We start from the raw sequence: 21,782 nt of genomic DNA, 5'->3' as shown, positions 1-21,782 counted from the left end.
AAATATCTGAACCTTGTTCTTTTTTTTTTTTTTTAAAGATTTTATTTATTTATTCATGAGAGACAGAGAGAGAGAGGCAGAGGGAGAAGCAGGCTCCCAAGGAGCAGGGAGCCCGATGTGGGACTCGATCCCAGGACCCTGGGATCATGACCTGAGCCGAAGGCAGACGCTTAACCATCTGAGCCACCCAGGTGCCCCTGAACCTTGTTCTTAACATACTGATAGAATTCTTGTCTTAGGACTCTGAGGTACCCAACAAAAAAGAATCAATCAAGGCATATTCATTTTCTATTGTGGAACAAATTAGTGGCTTAAAAAAAGCATAAATTTATTACCTTGTCGTTCTAGAGGTCAGAAGCCCAAACTGGGTCTCAAGGCGTTTTATTTCCCAGTACCAAGGACTTTCTTCCCAAAGAATTAGCCTGTCAGTGGGGACAAATACCACTTAGGAAAGGTGGTTCAAGAACCTTAAGTCTCTGGACAAGACATTATGTTGCTTTGCTCTGGCTCATGTGCTCCAGGCCATCTTCTGATTTCATTTTTCAGATACCTTCCTGTTCTAGTGCTCTTGAGCTGCTAGGACAGAACATCGTAGACTAGACTAGGTGGCTTACGACAACAGAAACTTAGTTCTCACAGTTCTGGAGGCTGGAAAATCCACGATCGAGGTGCTGCAGATTTCATGTCTAGTGAAGTCTTCCTGGCTTCACAAATAGCCGCCTCCTTGCTGTGTCCTCACATGGCAGAAAGTGCAAGGAACTTTCTGGAGTCTTTTATGAGTGCTAACTAATTCCATTCACGAGGGCTCCACCTTCATGACCTAATTACCTCCCAGAATCCCCACCTCCAAATACCATCACATTAGGGATTAGGCTTCAGCATGAATTTTGGGGACATATAAACATTCAGTCCATAGCACTTCATATCCCATAATCAGCTATTTGGAATGGGGTTGCTAGGGATTTACCTTCCAATCTCCCTTCTTCTTCCACTCAAGGAACACATTGGCTTTCTGGTACAAGCCAGGTACTTGGACATTGTTAGCCAGATATGGGGGTGGCAGAGTGGGTGGGTATCTCCCTCAGAAAAGCTTATCTACTGAGAGGCAAGAATTAACTCAAACTCTTCCTGGCTTTGGATAGCAAATGAAAAAAGCCAACTTCATCAAGTGAGTGTAATGTTTTATACTTTATTCAAATAGGAAATATCTACTTGTTATCTGTTAGGGTCATGACAGGAAACATGGCACACACTCCAACTGAGTAAATTTGAAGAGAATTTAATAAAGGGTCTGTTTTTAAAGGTCTGGACAGGTTGTTGGAAAATCACAATTGTTAGCTAAAGATCAATGGGACTAGGAAAAGGGGACAGTGGTTACCAGGACTTGAACAAGAGGGCTGTGTATAGAAGACACTATGCCCTTCCGATGAGGGCCACCTCCAGCCTGAACTCTACAGGGAGGGAGCTGTTGGAAGTACTCCAATCTTAATCTTTCCCATATCCTATTGCTGCTTCCTAATGGCTGAACCTGATCAGAAATCAGAGGGCAAAGGAATATGTGGATGCAGCCAATGGAGGTTAGCTTCCTGGGGCTCAGAATAGGCAGAGGATTGAGGGGTGATGGTGTGGGAAGGCCAAATGTCAAGTATCTGTTTAGGCAAAATGAAATAACTGCCTGTTTTTCCTTTTCATACATCTGCAGGTTGGTGGATTTAGGCTGGTCTGTTTCAAGCTGTAGGTGGCGGAGGCTAACAGACAGCTTGGCCCCACCTGTCTCATCTTCTACCAGCAGGCCCACAAAGGGATATTATTCTCATGGTGATGACTGAGATGCCAAAGACCAAGCCCATTTGTGCAAGTGCTTCTTAAGCCTTTAGTCATGCTGTATGTTTCCTATAGCTGCAGTAACTAATTACCACAAATTTGGTGGCTTAAAATAAAAATGTACTACCTCACAGTTGGAGAGATCAGAAGTCCAAATGAGTGAGGGCATGTTTAGCCTGGAGAGGACCTTCACAAGGTCAAGCTGTGGGTAGGGCTGTGCTCCATCCAGAGGTTGTGGAGAATTTAGTTTTCTTGCCTAGTGGTCCCTTCCATTTTCAAGGCTAGTAGTGTAGCATCTTCCAGTCTCTAATTTTGCTTGCTTTCACATCAACTTTTCCTTATCTTTTTACCTTCCAACCTCCCTATTGTAATTACAGTGAGCCCACTTGGATAATCCAGGATAATCTTCCCATTTCCAGACCTTAATTTAGTCACATTTACAAAGTTCCTTTCACCATGTAAGTAACATACTGACAGGTTAGAGGGTTAGAAGGTAGGCATCTTTGGGGAAGGGGAGGGTAATATCTAGCCTACTAAACATGCTGTGCCTGCCAAAATTCCACTGGCCCATATCAAGGGACAGGAGGTACTCTGCTCATGAAGGGGGGATATACAGAAATATATGTAGATCTGTTAAGAGAATCTGGCAAGGCCTTTAGTACACGTTTATTGAATGTTTTGGACCATTATGACTCAGGGTATTACACTGACCAGCTTATTACAATCACAGCCACAGCTATCCAAGCTGGAGTTCCTACTGGGTCTGCAGGGGAATGTCATCTACAGCAAAGGTGGACAAAAGCTGTAACTTAAGATCTTATTTGCTCATTCCAATTATAATGCTGTTGTGTACTCATTCTACAATCACACTGAAATTTACGCTCTGAATTTCCTTCTCCCTCTATTCCCGTTACCCAGAGCAAGAGGACACATTATTTGCTTTAAACTCTCTGAAGGAACAGAAGAGATTCTGTAGGGGTATTAAAGTTTCCTCACTCCTTTGCCAGAACTGACCCAGAATTCAGCTGAGCATCTATTAGGGCAGGTTGTCCACATACTACTTGCTCTGCTCTGAGCAGTCTTTTTTTTTTAAATGATTTTTTAAAAAGATTGTATTCATTTACTTGAGAGAGGGAGCGTGTGCTTGCACAAGCCAGGGGGGAGGGGCAGAGGCAGAAGCAGACTCCCTGCTTGACAAGGAGCCCAAAGCCTGGCTCGATCCCAGGACCCCGGGATCATGACCCAAGCCAAAAGCAGACACTTAACCGACTGAGCCACCCAGGCGCCCCTGCTCCGAGCAGGTTAAAGCAAATCTGGAGTGCTGTCTCTTACTAGCAGGCGGTACTCTGTAAGAGGGACCCTGACCACCCAGAATACAGGGAGACAACGGAGATGGTTAGGGGCTTTAAAACTGCTGTGCTGAGACAGCTGAGGGGATGTTTAGCCTACAGGAGAGGACCTTCACAAGAGCAGGAGGAGTCTGATGTGGGGGGCCTGAGAAAGATCCAAGTAGAAGCGATGAACACCCAAGGGCCCAGACTGTGCTTGCTAAATACCATTTCCAAATAAAGATAACCCGGGCTCCTTGGAGAAATGGGTGCTTCCAGGTCTGGGACTAGAAAGTTGAGCCTGGAAATCTTACCATACTAGAAAGCAAGGAAACTTGCTAAGATTATTAGGGCTGCTTCAATGAACTCAGGAGGCAACCTGAGTTGACTTCCCCTGACTAAAGATAGAATAAGGCAACACCAGTAAGGAGAACTGCCACGGACTGAAAAGTGTTTAAAATCATGGGTTCATGGTTTAATGGACTTAGGCAAAGATCATCAATGCCTGCCAATGACAAAAAGATACCCAAGTAGTTTTGGGAAGGAAACCCAACCCTTCCCCTGAATCTGATAAAGCCTCCAGAATAATGGGTCTTAAACTTGAGCACACACCAGAATCACTTGGAAGGCTCATTATAACAACACCTATGGCTGGGCTCCACTTTGTTTCTGATTCCGTGATCTAGGGTGGGGCTTGAAGAAACTGCGTTTTAAATCCCCAGAGGATGCTGCCGATGTTACTGGTCCACGAACACTTTGAGAACCATTGTTCTTAGGTCTAGAAGATACTAGATGATACCATGAGAATGCAATCAGCAAAATCAAGACTGAAAAACTCCTCAACAGTGACCTTCAACAAATATACTGCAAAGAACAAGAAATTGAGAAGACTTAAGATGTCTTTTAGAGGTATATAGTGAACTACTTTCAGCTGGAATGTCTGGGATTTCCTTCAAAATTATCTGGAGAGGAAGCAGACAGACCTATATTGTTAAAGCTGAGTAAGTATCCAGGAGGTTCATCACACTATTCTCTAGCTGGCGTCTGCAATCTTCTAAAATCAAAGGAACAGCAATATATTTAAATAGCACACTCAAGGCTGTTTACGAATAGCTAAAAGTAGTAGTGGTCACTTACTCTTAATACTTGGGGCACCATATTCAGCAACTCTGCTTGGCCTAGCTTTTCCTCAATTGGCTAGAGAAGTTTGAGGGTTTGACTACTTATAGAATGTTTTAATAAGAGCAGCTGATCTTTAAGGAGTGACTCTGCCAAGTGCTTTGATAACAGCATTTACCCCCACAACAATACTAGAGGGCACTGTTTTCTACGTGAGGACGCGGCTTATTTCTAGTTCATCTTTTCATCTCTCATCTATTTCAAGTGCCCCCTGCTCCCTCTTTGGCCCTGGGCTAGAACCACTCTCTTGCTTTCAGTATATGGAGTACTAGTTGATGCCAACAAAGCTCGCCCTTCAGCAGCTTTTTTTTTTTTTTTAAGATTTTATTTGCGAGAGAGAATGAGAGAGCGCGCATGAGAGGGGTGAGGGGCAGAGGGAGAAGCAGACTCCCTGCTGAGCAGGGAGCCCCATGGGACTCCAGGATCATGACCTGAGCCGCAGGCAGTTGCTTAACCAACTGAGCCACCCAGGCGCCCCCTTCAGCAGCTCTTAAATTTGAAAATGATCGGCTCCCTCCCTAAAAACAAAAACTCCTTCTTTGAACCTTATTTATAAGACTGTCTACTCACAGAAGTACTGACTTACAGGTAATTATAAAATGACTAGATAAGATGCATTGAGGACAGTCTCATTGTTGTGGTATTCCTGCTAAAAATGCAATCATGAGGAGCAATCACACAAACCCAAATTGAGGGAAATTCTACAAAGTTAACTGTCCTCTACTCTTCAAAAATGACAAGGTCAAGAGGACTGGTCCAGGTTAGAAGAGACCAAAGAGCCAGGACGACAAAATGTGGCAAATGATCCTGGCTAAGGTAAAGGATATTAGCAGACAACTAATGAAACAGAGCTATGGACCATGGAGTAGGAACTACTTCACTGATGCTATTTTTTGTAGGCACTGTAGTTACATAAGGAGTGTCCCATTACTAGGAAATAGTTTTCCGGGATAAAACAGCAAGATATCTCTACTTTCCTATGATTCAGGAAAAAAAATATGTAAATGAAACAAAGTATAATTAGTGAATGTGAAAAGGGTATACAGTTTTTTGTACAGGTTTTTCCTATTTATCAAAATAATTACTTGAAAATATATGCATTCTGTACTTTCTGGGCCTCCCTTAACCTAATTTCTTGAGTGCTTTTCACTAGGAATTATCTGACATACACATTGCTTTTTTTAATGCTTTTGGGCTGTTAGGAACTGAACTAGGATTTAAATCCTGCCTATGCTTATAAATCTTCACAATTCTAGGACTTCCTTAGAAATATTGAAAATAGGTATAGGAGCGCCTGGGTGGCTCAGTCATTAAGCATCTGCCTTTGGCTCAGGTGATGATCCCAGGGTCCTGGGATCGAGCCCCACATCGGGCTCCCTGCTCCGCGGGAAGCCTGCTTCTCCCTCTCCCACTCCCCCTGCTTGTGCTCCCTGTCAAATAAAAATCTTTAAAAAGAAAAAAAAAAAACCTTTAAAGGAAATAGGTATAAATAGATATTAATAGTAAATATTTAATTACGAAGTTTCCTAGTGTTTGAGCTGCAATACTGTTATTTGCCTTTGTAAAATTCAAATTAACTATGATGAAACTACCTAGGGAATATCAATTTTTCTAGATTTGCATCTCCAGAAGGAGCAGCAAAAAACTAGCCATCTTGGCTTCCTCCAAGGGGTCAAAGGTGGAATTTGCTCTATTAACCCTTTTGTATTTATCTTCCGACTTTTGAATTAACCACGATTCCTTCCTGTTAAAGTATAAAAAGTTAATTACCGGGGCGCCTGGATGGCTCAGTCGGTTAAGTGGCTGACTCTTGATTTCAGCTCAGGTCACAATCTCAGGCTCCCGGGATAGAGCCCCAAGGGACAGAGCCCCAAGTCGGGCTCTGCGCTCAGTGGGGAATCTATTTGGGGATTTTCTCTCTCCCACTTGCGTGCTCTCTCTACAATAAATAAATAAATCTTAAAAAAAAAAGTTAATCATTTTGCTGTAACACAGCCAAAAAAATCTAAACAAGCTATTGAGGACCTAGAAGATTACACAATCCCATCAACTCATCCTTTTAGCAAATAGAGCAAACATACGTAGATCCATCTTATTCAAGAAGTGGTATCACTCAAAGAAGTTTGAACTTTAACGTGTAAATTGATAAGGAGGTACTAAACTATGTAAATACTCTATATTCTCATTGTTTGATTTTGAATATTAAAAGTAGTACTTTTCATTCCTGTCATACAAGCCAAGGAATTAATTACTTGAAAAAAACAATGTCGGTAATGAAAAAGTATACTTATACAGGAGTGTACTAGTCAGCCGTTTAAAATACCAGATCTCTAGGTTTTAAGTAAAAACAAGCTGCAGAACACCACTCATGGTAAGAACAGCCTGTTGTAAGGAATAGGTTTTAGGACCAAAGCCTAGGCAGAGACAGATACTATAAACAGCAGCTACCTTACAGGGGGCTCAAAGGAAAGATACTTTATGTTCCCAAGTACGTATTACTTTTGCAATTCAGTCAAAACTTAAGAACAAAACATTCAACTGCCATAAGACTGAAATTCGATAAAGTCAGAAAACGCTTTCTAAAAACAAGGTAAATAACAAAAATGTGAAGTTTCCTAAATGTAAACTGCCAAAGTTTAGAGTGCTCCAAGTCTTAAATTAAGGAAATTAGGTTAAGGACTTTGGAAAAGGTGATTAAAGGCTTCTTAGTTTTCCTGAGAAATAATTATGGAAAATGTTCAAATTGCTACAAGGTAACAGGAAAGAAAATTTAATGTGAAAATAAAGCAGGACAACACTAAAGTTTAGTATGCTTAATTCTTCACAGTAGCAAATAGTATTTATTATGGCACTATTCTAAGTACCTTCCACTTATTAACCTTTATTTTTTATTATTACTATTATTTTAAAATATTTTATTTATTTATTTGACAGAGAGAGACCACACAAGCAGGGAGAGTAGCAGGCAGAGAAGTGGACTCCCCGCTGAAGAGAGAACCTGATGTGGGGCTCGATCCTAGGACTCTGGGATCACAACCTGAGCCGAAGGTAGCCGGTTAACCAAGTTGCCCAAGCATCCCTAACCTTTATTTTTATTTTGTTATGTTAGTCACCATACATCATTAGTTTTTGAGGTAGTGTTCCATGATTCACTGTGTATAACACCCAGTGTCTAACCTTTATTTAAAAAAAAAAAACTTAAGTAATCTCTTTCCCCGATCTCTAGGGGCTCAAACCTACAACCTTGAGATCAAGAGTCACATGCTCCACCAAGCCAGCCACCCACCCTAGATGCTAACCTATCTGCACAACTCATGGCTTATTCTTATCATTTCATGGATAACATTCAAGCACAACTGTTAAAGACTTGCTCAAGATAAACCATCCACTGTGTTGATCCTAAATGCAGGTCTCTGAGGAACTGAAAACAAGACCTTTTTCTCAAGTCAGGAATGGCCTGCCAGTGGCAACTCTAGTTCAAAATAACCATTTGCCAAATATTTGGCACTAAGTGGGAATACAAATAAATTCAAAACGACCCTTTCCCTCAGTAAGCATTTTATTGAGGAAATAAAGCATAAAGGGGGTTAACAAAGTGGAGGAAAAAGAGATACCAAAATGAAGGTATAACAACACAGGACTGGACCAGTAAACCACAGGAACTGGGAGGACTCAAGCTGGCCTTAAAGGCACTACGGCATGTCAATCAACATTATCCGGTCAAAGAAAGGGGAATCATGATGTTGCTCATTTGTTTTTGCTCTTTCAGTTTAATATTCTATCTGGGCACAGATGTACACATGGCACGATGTAGATGCTCAGATCCTACTTGTAAGTTAGCAAGGAACTAAACATTTCAGTCAACTCTGTTCTCAAGCAGGCCAGAGTTCTAGGGCTTTAGCATATTCAATGATGCAGAGGTCCATAGGTATGGACTAGGACTGGACTTTCACTAAGCTGGTCTTTGCCATTACCAGAAAACTTACGGGTGTAGGCATTTACCTTACAATTACCCACTTTGGGGGCAGCTAACAACGTAGATAAAACCTGCCTATGACCATGTGATGTTTTACTAACACAAGAAAGCCCCGTTGAAGGATGACTTTACAAAGTCAAATTTCACACCGTGATATTCCCCCCTCCTTCCTTTTTAAAAGGCTATGGTTTTAAAAGCTTTTGTTTTTTCCCTGAAAACAAGAGAACTTTGGTCAAAGCCAATTCTTAAACCAAATTCTGAAAGCCAGCTGGAGACACGCCTCTTCATGTAAGAGTTGTAATTTGTTTTTTCAAGTAGGCAAAATAATGAACTATGACACCAGTGTCTTCTCTCAAATTCTGGAGTTTATACAGGAAAAAAACCCATTTCTTATGAATATCTAAATTTTACAAAGTATGAAAGTAAAGAAAATAAGGTCATGGAAGAAGCATCAACCTTTTAGGGCACTACATTCCTAAGAGTAGGCTCTAAGATTTTATAACAGGAAGCCCAGAAACTTCTCAAAAACAAGTCTTTCTACTCAATATCAAGTACTCCCAGCTACTCTGTGATTTTGACACCTAAAATCTTTGACTCAGTTTTTTTCAAGCAGCCTCATTTTATCAGATATGCCTTCTGGATTATTTGAACCTACAAACCAACTCTAGTAGATTATGATGCTTTCTAGTCACACCTGTGGCATGATGACACTGTTATCACCATGCCCTACTATATAGTACAACCCAGCCCTTGATACCTTAGTGACAGCTCCTAGAAGAAAAGAAAGCGGAGTCAAATAACCTACATCCTAGTTTCAAACCAAGGTTAAAATGAGTGCTTTTAAATGAAGTTAAAGTACTTGAACAAAAAGATACAAGATAATTCGTTTCTCAAACTGCAATTTCAACTAATTAGGTCTACACATATATGGACTAACTGGTTACCCAGTACCTCCTACAAATTTGCAGTATACTTTGGCTTCCACAGAGTATTATTATACTTCATAATGAAGTACAGAAAGTTTCGGGTTTACCCATGTAAATTCTTCTCAAGCCAACCACACGTTGTAAAGTTACAAGGATGATCTAACCAATTATTACATAACCTCATCAACTACAAGAAGGACTGATTGTTGGGTAGAATTTTACTTTAATCAGCAACTGATCTTACCAAGCAACCTATTAAGTGCCTGTTAAATGTAATGAACTTCCAGCAGAAAATGCAGTATTTGCTTTTCCACTTCGAACAATATGCTAAATTTCCAATCAAAGAAAGGCTACTTCCATTTTTATATAACATTAAAGACCACAGAACCATACTCTAACAAAACACCAATTACACTGACCACTCCCAGAAGGTGGAATTACTAGGCTAAACGGGATCCCAAGTGTTAAGAACTTCTTCAAGAATTTGATCAAATTTAAGTTTGAAAAGTTTCATTATTTAAAATCTACTAACTTAGGCAAAATGATGTAATTGACTACAAAACACCTTTTATTTTTAACTTAACTCAAAGGGGCAGATAGACTTTGGCAAATTTGATTAACAGCACAAAATGTTATCCAAATGGAATAATTTATTGCTGGTCTGAGGCTTGCCTTCTTTTACACATGTAGAATTTACACTGTTTCCACAAAGAGCAAATTATCAATATTTAAAGGAATTTAATAGTGACCTATTCAGTAAGGCAATCATCTTGGTAGCAAATTTTTATTGAAATCTTACATAACTCAAGCTTTATAAAAAGCCAACATAATTGAAAATCGGGATCTCCCTCTAAAGCCTTAGGTATTCAAAGCTCAAAACGGTTAATTTAAAAGCAAACAAAACAACAAAAATCCCTGCAGCAGATCCTGCTGAAATACTTAAAAAAAATCTAAATGAGCTTAATCTTTACAAAAGTTATTTTAGCTCAAAAGCTATAAAATCAAAGTTATCTTAATTCTACAAAGAAGGGAGAGGGTCTTCGACTTCATGCCATTTCTTTAGAACCTCATTTTTTCATCAAATTTGGCCACAAATCAAATTCCTTTGTGCCCCCATTTTCAGGAGATTCCTCTTGCAGAAGAGGCCAAGTACAAACATGGAAGAATAACTGCCTAAGCAAGTAGGAAAGTGTTCCATAATAGTGTGCAAAGAATATAGAGTTCTAGGTTAATCTCTGGAACTCGATCTGGACCGTGATCTGGACTTTGAACGAGATCTAGAGCGGGATCTTGAAGCTCTTTTTGGTGGAGGGGACACAGAACGTGCCTTTGAGGGTGGAGCAGGTACGGGTGAATTTGAACGAGACTGGCTTCTTGATCTAGATTTTGACTTTATATCACCTTTTCCATTTTCTTTGGGGGAACGAGATCGAGAACGAGACCTGCTTCGAGATTTCTCATACTCCTTAGATCTGCTTCGAGAGCGCGAACGGGAGCCCCGATCAGACTTGGGCTTAGATTTGCTTTTTGATCTAGATTTCCTGCCTTTTGATCGAGAACGTGATCGACCTTTGCTCCGAGACCTGGATCTGGACAAGAAGAGTTGGATTTCTCTTTCAGTACCTTGCCAGAACATACAAGTACAGTAACAGAAAAAGTCAGAAGAAAATCCTAACAGCTTAATATTTACCGGGAGCGACTTTTTGAGATGCTTCGAGATCTACTGCGGCTGCTCCTGCGACTCCTACTTCGTGACCTTCTTCTAGACCGTGACCTATAACCAGAAGCATAATAAAAATCTTAATCTCAATACATCTCAACACAAACTTTCGTGTCGTTTACAAAAAATACACAAGCAAAATATAATTGTTTACTACCAATTAAATCCACCTGAAAGCATCCTGGAAAAGAACCCAATGATGCATGATAAAAAAGAAACAAATACCGAACTAATTTCAATTAAGTCTCAATTCAAGTACTGCCATTTGAGTTTTCTTTGCCCTTGGCAAATATTGTTTCCTCTCCTCTCCCTATCTTTCAACAAATTACCTTGATCTGCTTCCAGAGTAAGATCGCCTATGGCTCGTTCGTGGTTTATCCTCAATGAGCCTAATATTTCTGCCATTTATTTCTGTACCATCCAGTTTATCCAAAGCACGCTTCATGTCAGAATAGGAACGGAACTCAATCACGCCTTCATTTGTGCGTTCTTTGTGAGCATCCGCATAGGTTACTTCACCTGCTTGTCTCATGAAATCCTAAAAGAGCAACAAGACTAGTCAAACCTAGAAAAGTAAAGAAAAAGATCTACATACTGTACTTGATTCTCAGAAATAAAGTGAAACAAAGGCCTACCCTTTAAACACTAGCCATATCATTTTTATCTCAAATTATAGCACGTACCTTTAAATCTTGCCAACTGCAACGACTAGAAAGGTTTTCTACAATAAGCCTGAATTCTGTACGAACAGGTGGTCCATATTTGTCTCTGCCAGAGGTTCTCCGACTGCTGTATCCACCTCCACCACCTTTATCACATGAAGAGCATAATTAGGTGCTTTGTAATGATAGGGATGCATGTTTTTTTGAAAGTTAGTACAAACATATCAACTTTTATTTACTGGAGTAGGACTTTGCTATTATATTGCTAAACCTTCGATACAGTTGTGATTTGCCATAAATTAAATTAAGGGCAAGTCAAATAGACTAAATCCAACTAAACTCCTCCTACAATCTGTTAGAGAGTGACTGCTCCTTTATTCAATTTACCTCGCTAAGTTTTATTTTACAGAACATTGTAAAATATAAAACTTAACTGATTACATGCATTTCTACATTTTACAAAAATGTTTACTAGTTACACTAAGTACTTACATCACAGTGTGAGGTTTTTGGTGGTGGTTTGGCCACAAAACACGCAAGGTAACAGTCACCTAGTTCAGATTAACCAGTTTTGTCTAACCCTTGGAATCCTCACCATCACCCTGCGTCTAATGGCAAAAGGCTGCTGTCGTCATGGCTTCCGGTAAGGTCAGCCAAAGGGTCATAGGGCAAGGGTCACACAATGTATGGAAAAGCCAAGGCCAATCAGGAAAGGCAGTCATCTTAGCCTCAGTGGACACAGCCTCAGCCCCATTGGTCACTTTCAAATTGAAACATCAAGGACTTGTTAAAAAGTTTGAATTCAACATGCAACAATTTCAACATCAAACATTTAACATAACCAAACCCCTCCCACCTCCTCCCAATAACATGCCCCACACTAATTCGAATACAGCATAAAGCGTATTTAAGTCTACTTTGTGGTACCATACCACATTACGTCAAAATAGTATTTTCCTTGGCCCCCGCCAATTTTAATAACTCTAAGACCTAAACTTAAAGCCCCTCCCTGACCCCCCCCCCCCCCAGCCCGCCCTCACACTTCTACGCTAACACATTCACATTTCTAGCTAAAGCACTGTCCGGTAAGCAAGGGGGATACAACAAATACAGCCGTCCCTCGCTTCCTCCGTGGGCAGGGCCCACGACAGTGCTGACAGGGGCCCAAACCACCCCCCTCCCAACTTAGCAAAAGCCAATAAATAGTAATAATAAAAAAACCCCAAACACCCCAACCCTGCTAGGCAAAACCCACAACCCAATCCCCGCGCTCCGGCGTCCCGCGGCTGCCCCGGGCAGGCGTGAAGGCAGCGAAGCCCGGGGACACTGGAATCAATGGACCCCTGCCACCGCGCCTGCCCGGGCTGGGAGGCCCCACCCCGCCCACCCTAAGCCTGCGCCCTCCCCCCAGGGTCCCAAGGACGCGGAGCGCGCGGGGGTGGGACTCACTGCGGCTTCCGTAGCTGTAGCCGTCGCGATCGCGGCGCGGGCCCCGTGCGTGCTCCACGATCACGCGCTCGCCGCAGAGCTCTTTGCCGTTCAGCTCGTAAACGGCGTCGTCGGCGTCGCGGGAGTCCTCGAACTCCACGAAGCCGTACCTGGGGGCGGCGCGAAGGCCGGGGACCGGGAGGCGTCGTTAGGCCGGGGACGCGCACGGGCGCGCCCCCGCGGCCCCGCGCGCGCCCCCGCGGCCCCGCGCCGCCGCCATCTTGGAAGGCCTGCCACGCGGCGCCGCGGCCTTGGCCGTCTTCCGTCCGGCGGGCCCCGCCGCCGCCAGACCCGGGGCGTTGCGGGAGGACGCGGGCGACCAGGCCGACTCACCCATTTTTGAGGTCTATTTCGAGGAGGCGGCCATAGCCACTGAAAAAGCGCTGGATGTCCTTCTCCCGGACGTTGTAACTAAGGCGTCCTATGTAGACGCGCGGCATGTCCGTGGCGGGCAGGAGCCCCGAAGGCTGGCTGTCGAACGGCGGACCGCAAGGCAAAAGCCGCGGTGCGGGTGCGGGGACGGCGAGAGCCCGAACACGCGCCTCACACCGCAGCGGCGGCCGAGTCCAGCCACACAATGGTGCGCGCGCGCCAGGGCTACGCTATAAGGGCGGGCGAGCTGGGGGCGGGGCCGGCGCGTGACGTCAGCGCGCAGCACGTACCCTCCCGCGCTGGATCCCTGGGCTCGGGGTGACTTGCAGGTCCACCGTACGCGAAGTTTCGGGGAGGTGAGGTTCTGCTCGCTCACACTGTTTTCAGCACCCATCTTTGTAAACGCAGTGTCCCCCCGTCGAGCCACACACTTGTCTTCTAATTTGTACTTTCTAAAAACTTCCTCTCGGTGATCTCTCCCGGTACAGGCGCTCGGGAGGCAGGCCAAGAGGATTCCCGTTTTTCATTGGCTCTCGAGGTTGTCATAATAGGCCTGCATGGTCTCTGATTGGCTCCTGAAAGCGAGGTGGCTCGTTTCCTCCACTGATGGGTTCACGCTCAGCTTGGCGGGGAACTGGCGCTCCCACATAGATGGTTAGCTCATTTCACCGCATCCCGGGCTTGAGCTCGGGGTCGCGGTGACCCGGCCGCGATTGCGTTGCGAGCGCACACTCCTACTGTTCTCTATCCCTTGTGGTCTCACTCACAGCCATCATCAGCCTTGACCGCCTCGCGGCACGTCCCCCTCTCCCTCCGTGGGTCTTTCTGGAAGCACTGGCAGCCGGAGTCGCCTGTAGATTGCTGTGTACGTGGTAATTCCACGCTCGCTGTGGGTGCTCACAAAGGGAGCCTCTGGCCCAAGAAAGTCGAGCAAGACCTGACGGCCCTCCTGCAGAGGTGCGCGCTCTCCGGTGTCCCAGCGCCATCTCTTCCCCCAACAGGTTGGAAGTCACCTTTTCTATGAGGCAGAAATACACATTTTTTTAGTGAATCACTAGATACCTTTTAAAGCTGGAGAACTACATGAAAACCCCGAAGAAGTAAGTTTAAGTGGAGAGCAGAAGGCCCTGGTGTACTCTGAAACTTGACTACAGGAAAGGAGACTGGGAATGAGGGAGCAGAGAGGTGGAGAAAAACCGCGAGAGCACTGGGTCACAGAAGCCAAGAGAGGAAACAGTATCAGTGAGATATCACTGGCTGTTCAGGTATTTCCGAATATTCCAGCTCGTTTTGAGTGGTCCAACCTCAGTATTCTTCATTCAGCTGGTTCAAAGAGGGCGATTTTGCCCTCCAGGGGACTTTTGGCAAAGTCTAGAGACAAGCTGGTTGTCGGGACAGGGGGAGAAGTGTTAATACTGGCATCTAGTGGTAAAGGCTGTAGAGTCTGTGCCTAAAGTTAGATAAATACAATACAAGGTAGATCTTTAAAAATTCTTGGCATATACGAATTAGGGAAAATAATTCAACGGTGAGACATTTTTACACATCAAATTGTCGATATTTAAAAAATTGTTACAATTCATTATGGGCAAGAGGTGAATCAAGAAATGCACTGATAGTGTTGGTTGGACTGAACATTCCTTTTGGGAAGGTAATGGGGTAGTACTTATTAAAGAATGTGTACGGGGAATGGGGTGTTGCCTCCTCTCTTTGCAGTTCATGTGCCCAAAGAGAAAGATGCAGCTGACGCCATCCTCTGCTTACTCTCACCTCTTTCCCCAGAGCCCAGTGGTTACCCCCCTCTGTTTTTTTTTTTAAGTAATCTCTATACCCAGTGTGGGGCTCAAACTCACCACCCTGAGATCAAGAGTCACACACTCCACTGACTGAGCCAGCCAGGTGCCCCACAATGGCTACTCTTAACAAAAAACCCCTAAGGCACTAGCTACAGAAGAGGACATGGTCTCAAATATGACTAAAGGGAGTGTTAGGTCATCAGCATTCTGTGGAGTCTTGATGATCTAACTCACCTCTGTTGATATTTTGGAAGAACAACTCAAAGGAGAAATCATAGATGTACAGTACAGGAGTCCATTTCTTTAGATACCTACAATTGTGGCACATAAAGATCACTCTATTGCTGATTCTAAAATTGTGGAGAAAACTGCAGAAATCTGTCATTGAGAGAGAGAGTTAATAACTTTGAATCCATAATTTCCCATAAATTGGACAGTTTAGAGCACACATTGCGGTTTTCAATCCCAAATACCATGTGATTTGAAGTGGGTGTAAACTGGATTCTGGTAGGTTTTGCTGTATGATGTCTGAAAATGTTAGCATTTCAGAAGCTGTCACCCTGAGTGGATTTGGGGTGAACATGGCAACTCAAGTATGTTTACCTGGAGTGGAGCAAATGTAGCAGGGCTCACTGCAGGAATGGAATTCAGAAATGGAAATTGTCAGGGACATAGTGTGAAAGAGATGGGAAGCAGATGATTGAAAGAACCTCAGAAGGGATGAGATTAAAGGTACTTTCCAACTGCAGTATTGGGTTAAATGTTGCCAAGTGAATCCAAACCCTTTTTGAAAAACATCTGTACAGGATTCATCTAGACAGGGTTTCTCAACCTAAGCACTACCAACATTTGTAGCCAGGTAATTCTCTGTTGTGAGGGGCTGTCCCATGCGTGCACTGTAGGATGTTCAGCAGCATCCCTGGCTGGCATCTACCTGCTAGATGCCTGTAGCTCTTGGCCTTCTCCAGCTGTGATGACCAAAAATTTCTTGAGTGAGAGGGATTAGAAGTACAAACTTTTAGTCATGAAATAAGTCATGGAGATGAAAAGTATAGCATAGGGAATGTAGTCAGTAGTATTTTTTTTTTTTAAAGATTTTATTTATTTATTTGAGACAGAGAGAATGAGAGAGAGCGAGCACATGAGAGGGGGGAGGGTCAGAGGCAGAAGCAGGCTCCCTGCCGAGCAGGGAGCCTGATGTGGGACTCGATCCCGGGACTCCAGGATCATGACCTGAGCCGAAGGCAGTCGTTTAACCAACTGAGCCACCCAGGCGCCCCTGTAGTCAGTAGTATTGTAATAAACTGATGTGGTGACAGACGGTGACCACACATAAGGTGATGAGCACTGAGTAATGTACAGAGTTGTCAAATCATTATGTTGCACTCCTGAAACTAATATAACATTGTATGCCAGCTATACTTCAATAAAAAAAATTGGGGGTAAACACAAGTGTCTTGACATGTTGACAAATGTCTGCTGAGACACAGAATTGCCCCCTAAGGTATTGCTTGTGACAGTGAGGGAATGTGTGGCACTGAGAATGGGCTTCCGTTGCGTTCTAAAGTGTTCAAGGATTAACCAGAATTTTCAACAGAAGTGGCAGGATAACAAGGTTTCACCACTCAAGGCAATGGGATATACTGAACTATTTATTTATTTATTAAAGATTTTATCTATGTATTTGACAGAGAGAGACACAGCGAGAGAGGGAACACAAGCAGGGGGAGTGGGAGAGGGAGAAGCAGGCTTCTTGCTGAGCAGGGAGCCCGATGCAGGGCTCCATCCCAGGACCCTGAGATTATGACCTGAGCCGAAGGCAAACACTTAACGACTATATAGGTGCCCCTATACTGACCTATTTAAATATCTGGTATTATCGGGGCGCCTGGGTGGCTCAGATGGTTGAGCGTCTGCTTTCAGCTCAGGTCATAATCCCAGGGTCCTGGGATCGAGCCCCACATCGGGCTCCTGGCTCAGCCGGGAGTCTGCCTCTCCCTCTCCCTCTGCCTCTCCCACTGCTCATGCTCTCTCTCTCTCTGTATCTCTGTGTCTCAAATGAATAAATAAAATCTTTAAAAAAAAATAAATATCTGGTATTATCTGAGCAATATGACAAGGAAATGTAATGATCCAAGTATGATTAACTGTGAATGTGCAATTTTTTTTTTTCTTTCTGAGTACATGAATTTGGGCCCACAGCATCCAAGCACATGCCTGGTAAAATGCATTAAGAACCTATAAACAAATAAAATCTATTAGTGTCAAGTGGAAAAAAAATGCACGCAGTGGGCCAGAGATAGAAACCTGTGAGTTAGTCACAAACTGGATGGAAACCCCAAAAGAGTAAATTTAGATGGAGAGCAGAAGAAAATTCAGAACTACACTCTGGGGAACTGTACTAATTCCTACATATAATCCGTATGGCTGCTGCAACAAATTACCACCAACTCACTGGTTTAAAGCAACACAAACTTATTAGCTTACAGCTCAGGAGGTCAGGAGTCCAGAATGGTTCACTGGGTTAAAACTGGTGTCAGCAGGACTCCATTCCTTCTGGAGGCTCCAGGAGGGGGGAATCTGTTCCCTTGCATTTTCTAGCTTCTAGAGACATCTGCATTCTTTGGCTTGTGGCCTGTTCCTCCATCTCTGAAGCCATGAATTTTGGTTGAGACCTTCTTGCACCCAGTTACTCTGACCCTGACCCCTGCTTCCACGGTCAAATCTCCTGATGCTGAGTTTCCTGCCTTCCTCTTATGAGACCCCCACCCCCTGCCCCCCATGATTACGTTGGGCCCACCTGGATAATCCAGGATACACTCTCCATCTCAACATCCTTGACCTAATCACTTCTTCTTTTTTTTTTTTTTAAGATTTTATTTATCCATTTGTTAGAGAGGAGAGAGAGAGTGAGCGCACACAAGCAGGGGGAGCGGCAGGCAGAGGGAGAAGCAGGCTCCCCGCTGAGCAAGGAGCCTGAGGGACTCAATCCCAGGACCCTGGGTTTGCGACCTGAGCCGAAGGCAGACACTTAACCGACTGAGCCACTCACTTCTGCAGAGTCCCTTTTGCCGGGTAAGGTAACATTTTATAATCCGGGGAGGAGGACGTGGACATCTTTGGTGGGGGGCCTATTCTGTCTCTCAGGGCAACTCTGAAACTTCAGTACAGGACAAGAGACTTGGAAGAGAGGTAGGGAAAGAAACCAGAGTACAGTGTCACAGAAGCCGAGAGCAAAGGGATTCAAGGAGGCTGGCCCATTGACAAGCAGAAAGTTCACGAGGCTTTGACCCAGCCACCTTACTCCTAGAAATCTTCTTGATAAGAGGATTAATTTGTAAAACCTTAGGCCCTAAGATTATATTCTAGCAATGGAATATTATGTAACCACTAAAAAAAAAAAAGTTAGATTTATTCTTTTTTTTTTAACATTTTTAAATTTACTTGACAGAGAGAAAGACAGCCAGAGAGGGAACACAAGCAGGGGGAGTGGGAGAGGGAGAAGCAGGCTTCCCGCCGAGCAGGGAGCCTGACACGGGGCTCGATCCCAGGACCCTGGGATCATGACCTGAGCCAAAGGCAGATGTTTAATGACTGAGCCACCCAGGCGCCCCTAGATTTTTTCATTTAACAAATACTTATTGTGTGCCTACTATGTAGCATCCACTGCTCTTGACATTGGCAGTATAACAGGGAAGCTATGTGCCAGGGTTTGGAAACCACCACCTGAGGCCCAATCTGGCCCGCCACGCATTTTGTAAGTCAAGTTCTGTTGGAACACAGCCACTCTCACTCCCTCACGTGTAGTCTGTGTCCGCTCCGGAGCGGACAAAGCAGTACCAAGCAGCGGCCACAGACACTGTCTGCCCACAGAGTCTCAGATATTTACAAGCTGGTTCTTCTCAGAAAGTCTGCCTGCCCCAATCCATGCTACGGACTTAAAAAGATGCCTATGGTATGTTGTTAAGTGAGAAAGGCCAGTGTTAATAATAGGCACGATTGCATTTTTATAAACAGCAATAGCCGCCCCAAACCCTCAAGCCCCGACGTTTCATATGAGTAGATATGTGTATGTTGTGTTGGGTTTGTGGTTATCTTTGAGCATCCAGGAGGGCGGGTCCTGCGTAATCATGGCCCCACTAACTTTTTCCCAGCAGTCTTACTCCTCCTCCTATTTCCTTCTCACTGTGCCTTGAATGTGCCAAGCACAGGGCCTTTGCACTGAATGGCTCCGTCTCTGGAGCTCTCTTTTCTTATGGTTTGTTTTCTCATCTCTGGTTTCTCTTCAAAGTCACTTTATCATTCCTCTAACCACTTATTTTATTTTATTCTTTTATATTTTTAACCCAGATTTATTGAGATATTATTAACATACAATATGTGTAGTTCAAGGTAGCATACGTGATGATTCAACACACAATTCAACAGTTGCAAGATGGTCACTATAATAAGGTTAGTTAACACCTCCAGCCCCTCATGTTATTACCATAATTGTGTGTGGGGTGATAACAATTAAGATCTACTCTCAGCATTTTTCCAGTTGTTGATATAGTTGTTAATTGTTAATCTTAGTCACCATGCTGTACATTAGATTCCCAGAACTTATTCATCTTATAGCTGGGCGTTTGTACCCCTTGACCAGCATCTCCCCATTTTCCCACCCCTGGCAACCATTGTTCTACTCATTCTACAAGTTCAGCTTTTTCAGATTCCATATATAAGGGAGAACACGTGGCATTTGTCTTTCTGTGCCTGACTTATTTCACCTAGCACACAATGCCCTCAAGATCCATCCATGTTGTCACAAAAGGCAGGATTTTCTCCTTTTTTTATGCCTGAATAATATATATATTATTAATATATATATTAATATTAATTATATTATATATATATATACACACATATGCCACATTTTCTTTATTCATTCTTCTGTCAATGGACACTTCAGTTATTTCCATATTTTGGCTATTGTGAATAATGCTGAAATGACTATGGGAGTGCTGGTATCTTTTTGAAATAGTGCTTTCATTTCCTTTGAGTATACACCCAGAAGTGGGATTGCTGGATTATATGGTGGTTCTATTTTTAATTTTTTGAGGAACCTCCACACTGTTTTCCACAACGGCTGCAGCAACTTGCATTCCTAGCCACAGTGCACAGGGTCCCCCTTTTTTTTTTTTTTTAAAGATTTTATTTATTTATTTGAGACAGAGAGCATGAGAGGGAGGAGGGTCAGAGGGAGAAGCAGACTCCCTGCCGAGCAGGGAGCCCGATGCGGGACTCGATCCCGGGACTCCAGGATCATGACCTGAGCTGAAGGCAGTCGCTTAACCAACTGAGCCACCCAGGCGCCCTGTAGCCGACATTTTAAAATAGCACCCCTCTCTGCACTCTACATCTTCTTACCCTGTTCCATTTTTCTTTACAGAACTTTCACCACTTGACATACATTTATTTACTGTCCGTGCCCACCCCCACTAGAATGTAAGCTTCCACCCCCAGCACTGAGGAGAGTGCCAGGCGCGCAGTGAGCGCTCGGCGAGAACACCGCTCTGGCAATATTGTTCAGAGCTCACGAAGCGAGGCTCTCCGTTCAGCAGATACCATTGCTGAAGAGCTCATCAGGGCGTGCTGGTGGGATGGACTCTTCCTTCTGGTTCTAACCCACTCGCTCATGCTTCCGGGACCCTCAGACCCTCTGCAGGGATGCTCACTCCAGAGCCCACGTTTCTTTCACCAAAACTCATCCAGACAGAGGATTCTGGTGTGGCCAGACAGCCACAGATATTCTCATACATTGTCAGTGGGAATGTCACTTGGTGCAGTCACTTTGGAAACTGGGTGGTAATGTCTACTGAACTGTCTACTAAGGCTGAAAGCGCTAGCTAGCATCTACCCCTGTGACCTAGCAATTCCATAAAATAAATGTGTATACACGCTCTCCATAAGGGACATACTAGAAACTCATAGCAGTATTATATGTAGGAGCCCTCAGCATAGCAGCCCTTTACTAGTAGCCTGCCTATGAGCCCTCAGATGCACATAACAAGAGAATGGACAAATCAGTTGTGGTTTATTCACACCACACACTACTACATGGCAATGAGATTGAAAGACGACACACAGCAAAATCCGCAGATCTCATACCATACATAACCATCTAAGCAAGGCACAAAGGAATCCATACCATCTGATTCCCTGTATGTAGAAAAACAAGCGAAACTAATCTATGGAGTTAGAGGTCAGGATGGGGGGTGGTGACTAGGTGGGGGCTTCTGGAATTCTGGTCATATTTTATTTCTTGTTACACAGGTGTGCCCTGTTTGCGAGAACTCATTGAGCTTGTACACTTATGATTTGTGTACCTTGCTATATGTACGTTGTACTTCAATGGAAAATTTTTTTCAAAAAAGGATTATCAGTCTCAAACATTTTTATAATTTACTTGTCCTGGAGCCCTGTGGATTGTGCTGGGGACTAAAGCTCCTGAGGATTTGATTCATAATCTTTG

General features: G+C 43.7%; 1 protein-coding gene across 1 annotated transcript; it reads right to left on the bottom strand.

The window, feature by feature from the left end:
* Window positions 1–8,526: 8,526 nt before the first annotated feature.
* Window positions 8,527–13,688, bottom strand: SRSF6 (serine and arginine rich splicing factor 6). Its single transcript, XM_035006340.1, has 6 exons — window positions 13,437–13,688; window positions 13,065–13,213; window positions 11,637–11,761; window positions 11,283–11,491; window positions 10,924–11,007; window positions 8,527–10,822 (listed from the first exon to the last, which is right to left on the bottom strand). The coding sequence occupies exons 1-6, from the start codon at window positions 13,541–13,543 to the stop codon at window positions 10,462–10,464; spliced, it is 1,035 nt and encodes a 344-aa protein (XP_034862231.1). The 5' UTR covers window positions 13,544–13,688; the 3' UTR covers window positions 8,527–10,461.
* Window positions 13,689–21,782: the final 8,094 nt, after the last annotated feature.

Source organism: Mirounga leonina, unplaced genomic scaffold, assembly GCF_011800145.1.
Source record: "Mirounga leonina isolate KUSES-001 unplaced genomic scaffold, KU_Mleo_1.0 Mir_150, whole genome shotgun sequence".
Classification (NCBI taxonomy): domain Eukaryota; kingdom Metazoa; phylum Chordata; class Mammalia; order Carnivora; family Phocidae; genus Mirounga; species Mirounga leonina.
Note: the sequence above shows the minus strand (reverse complement) of the source record. Positions and strands in the feature narration are given on the sequence as shown.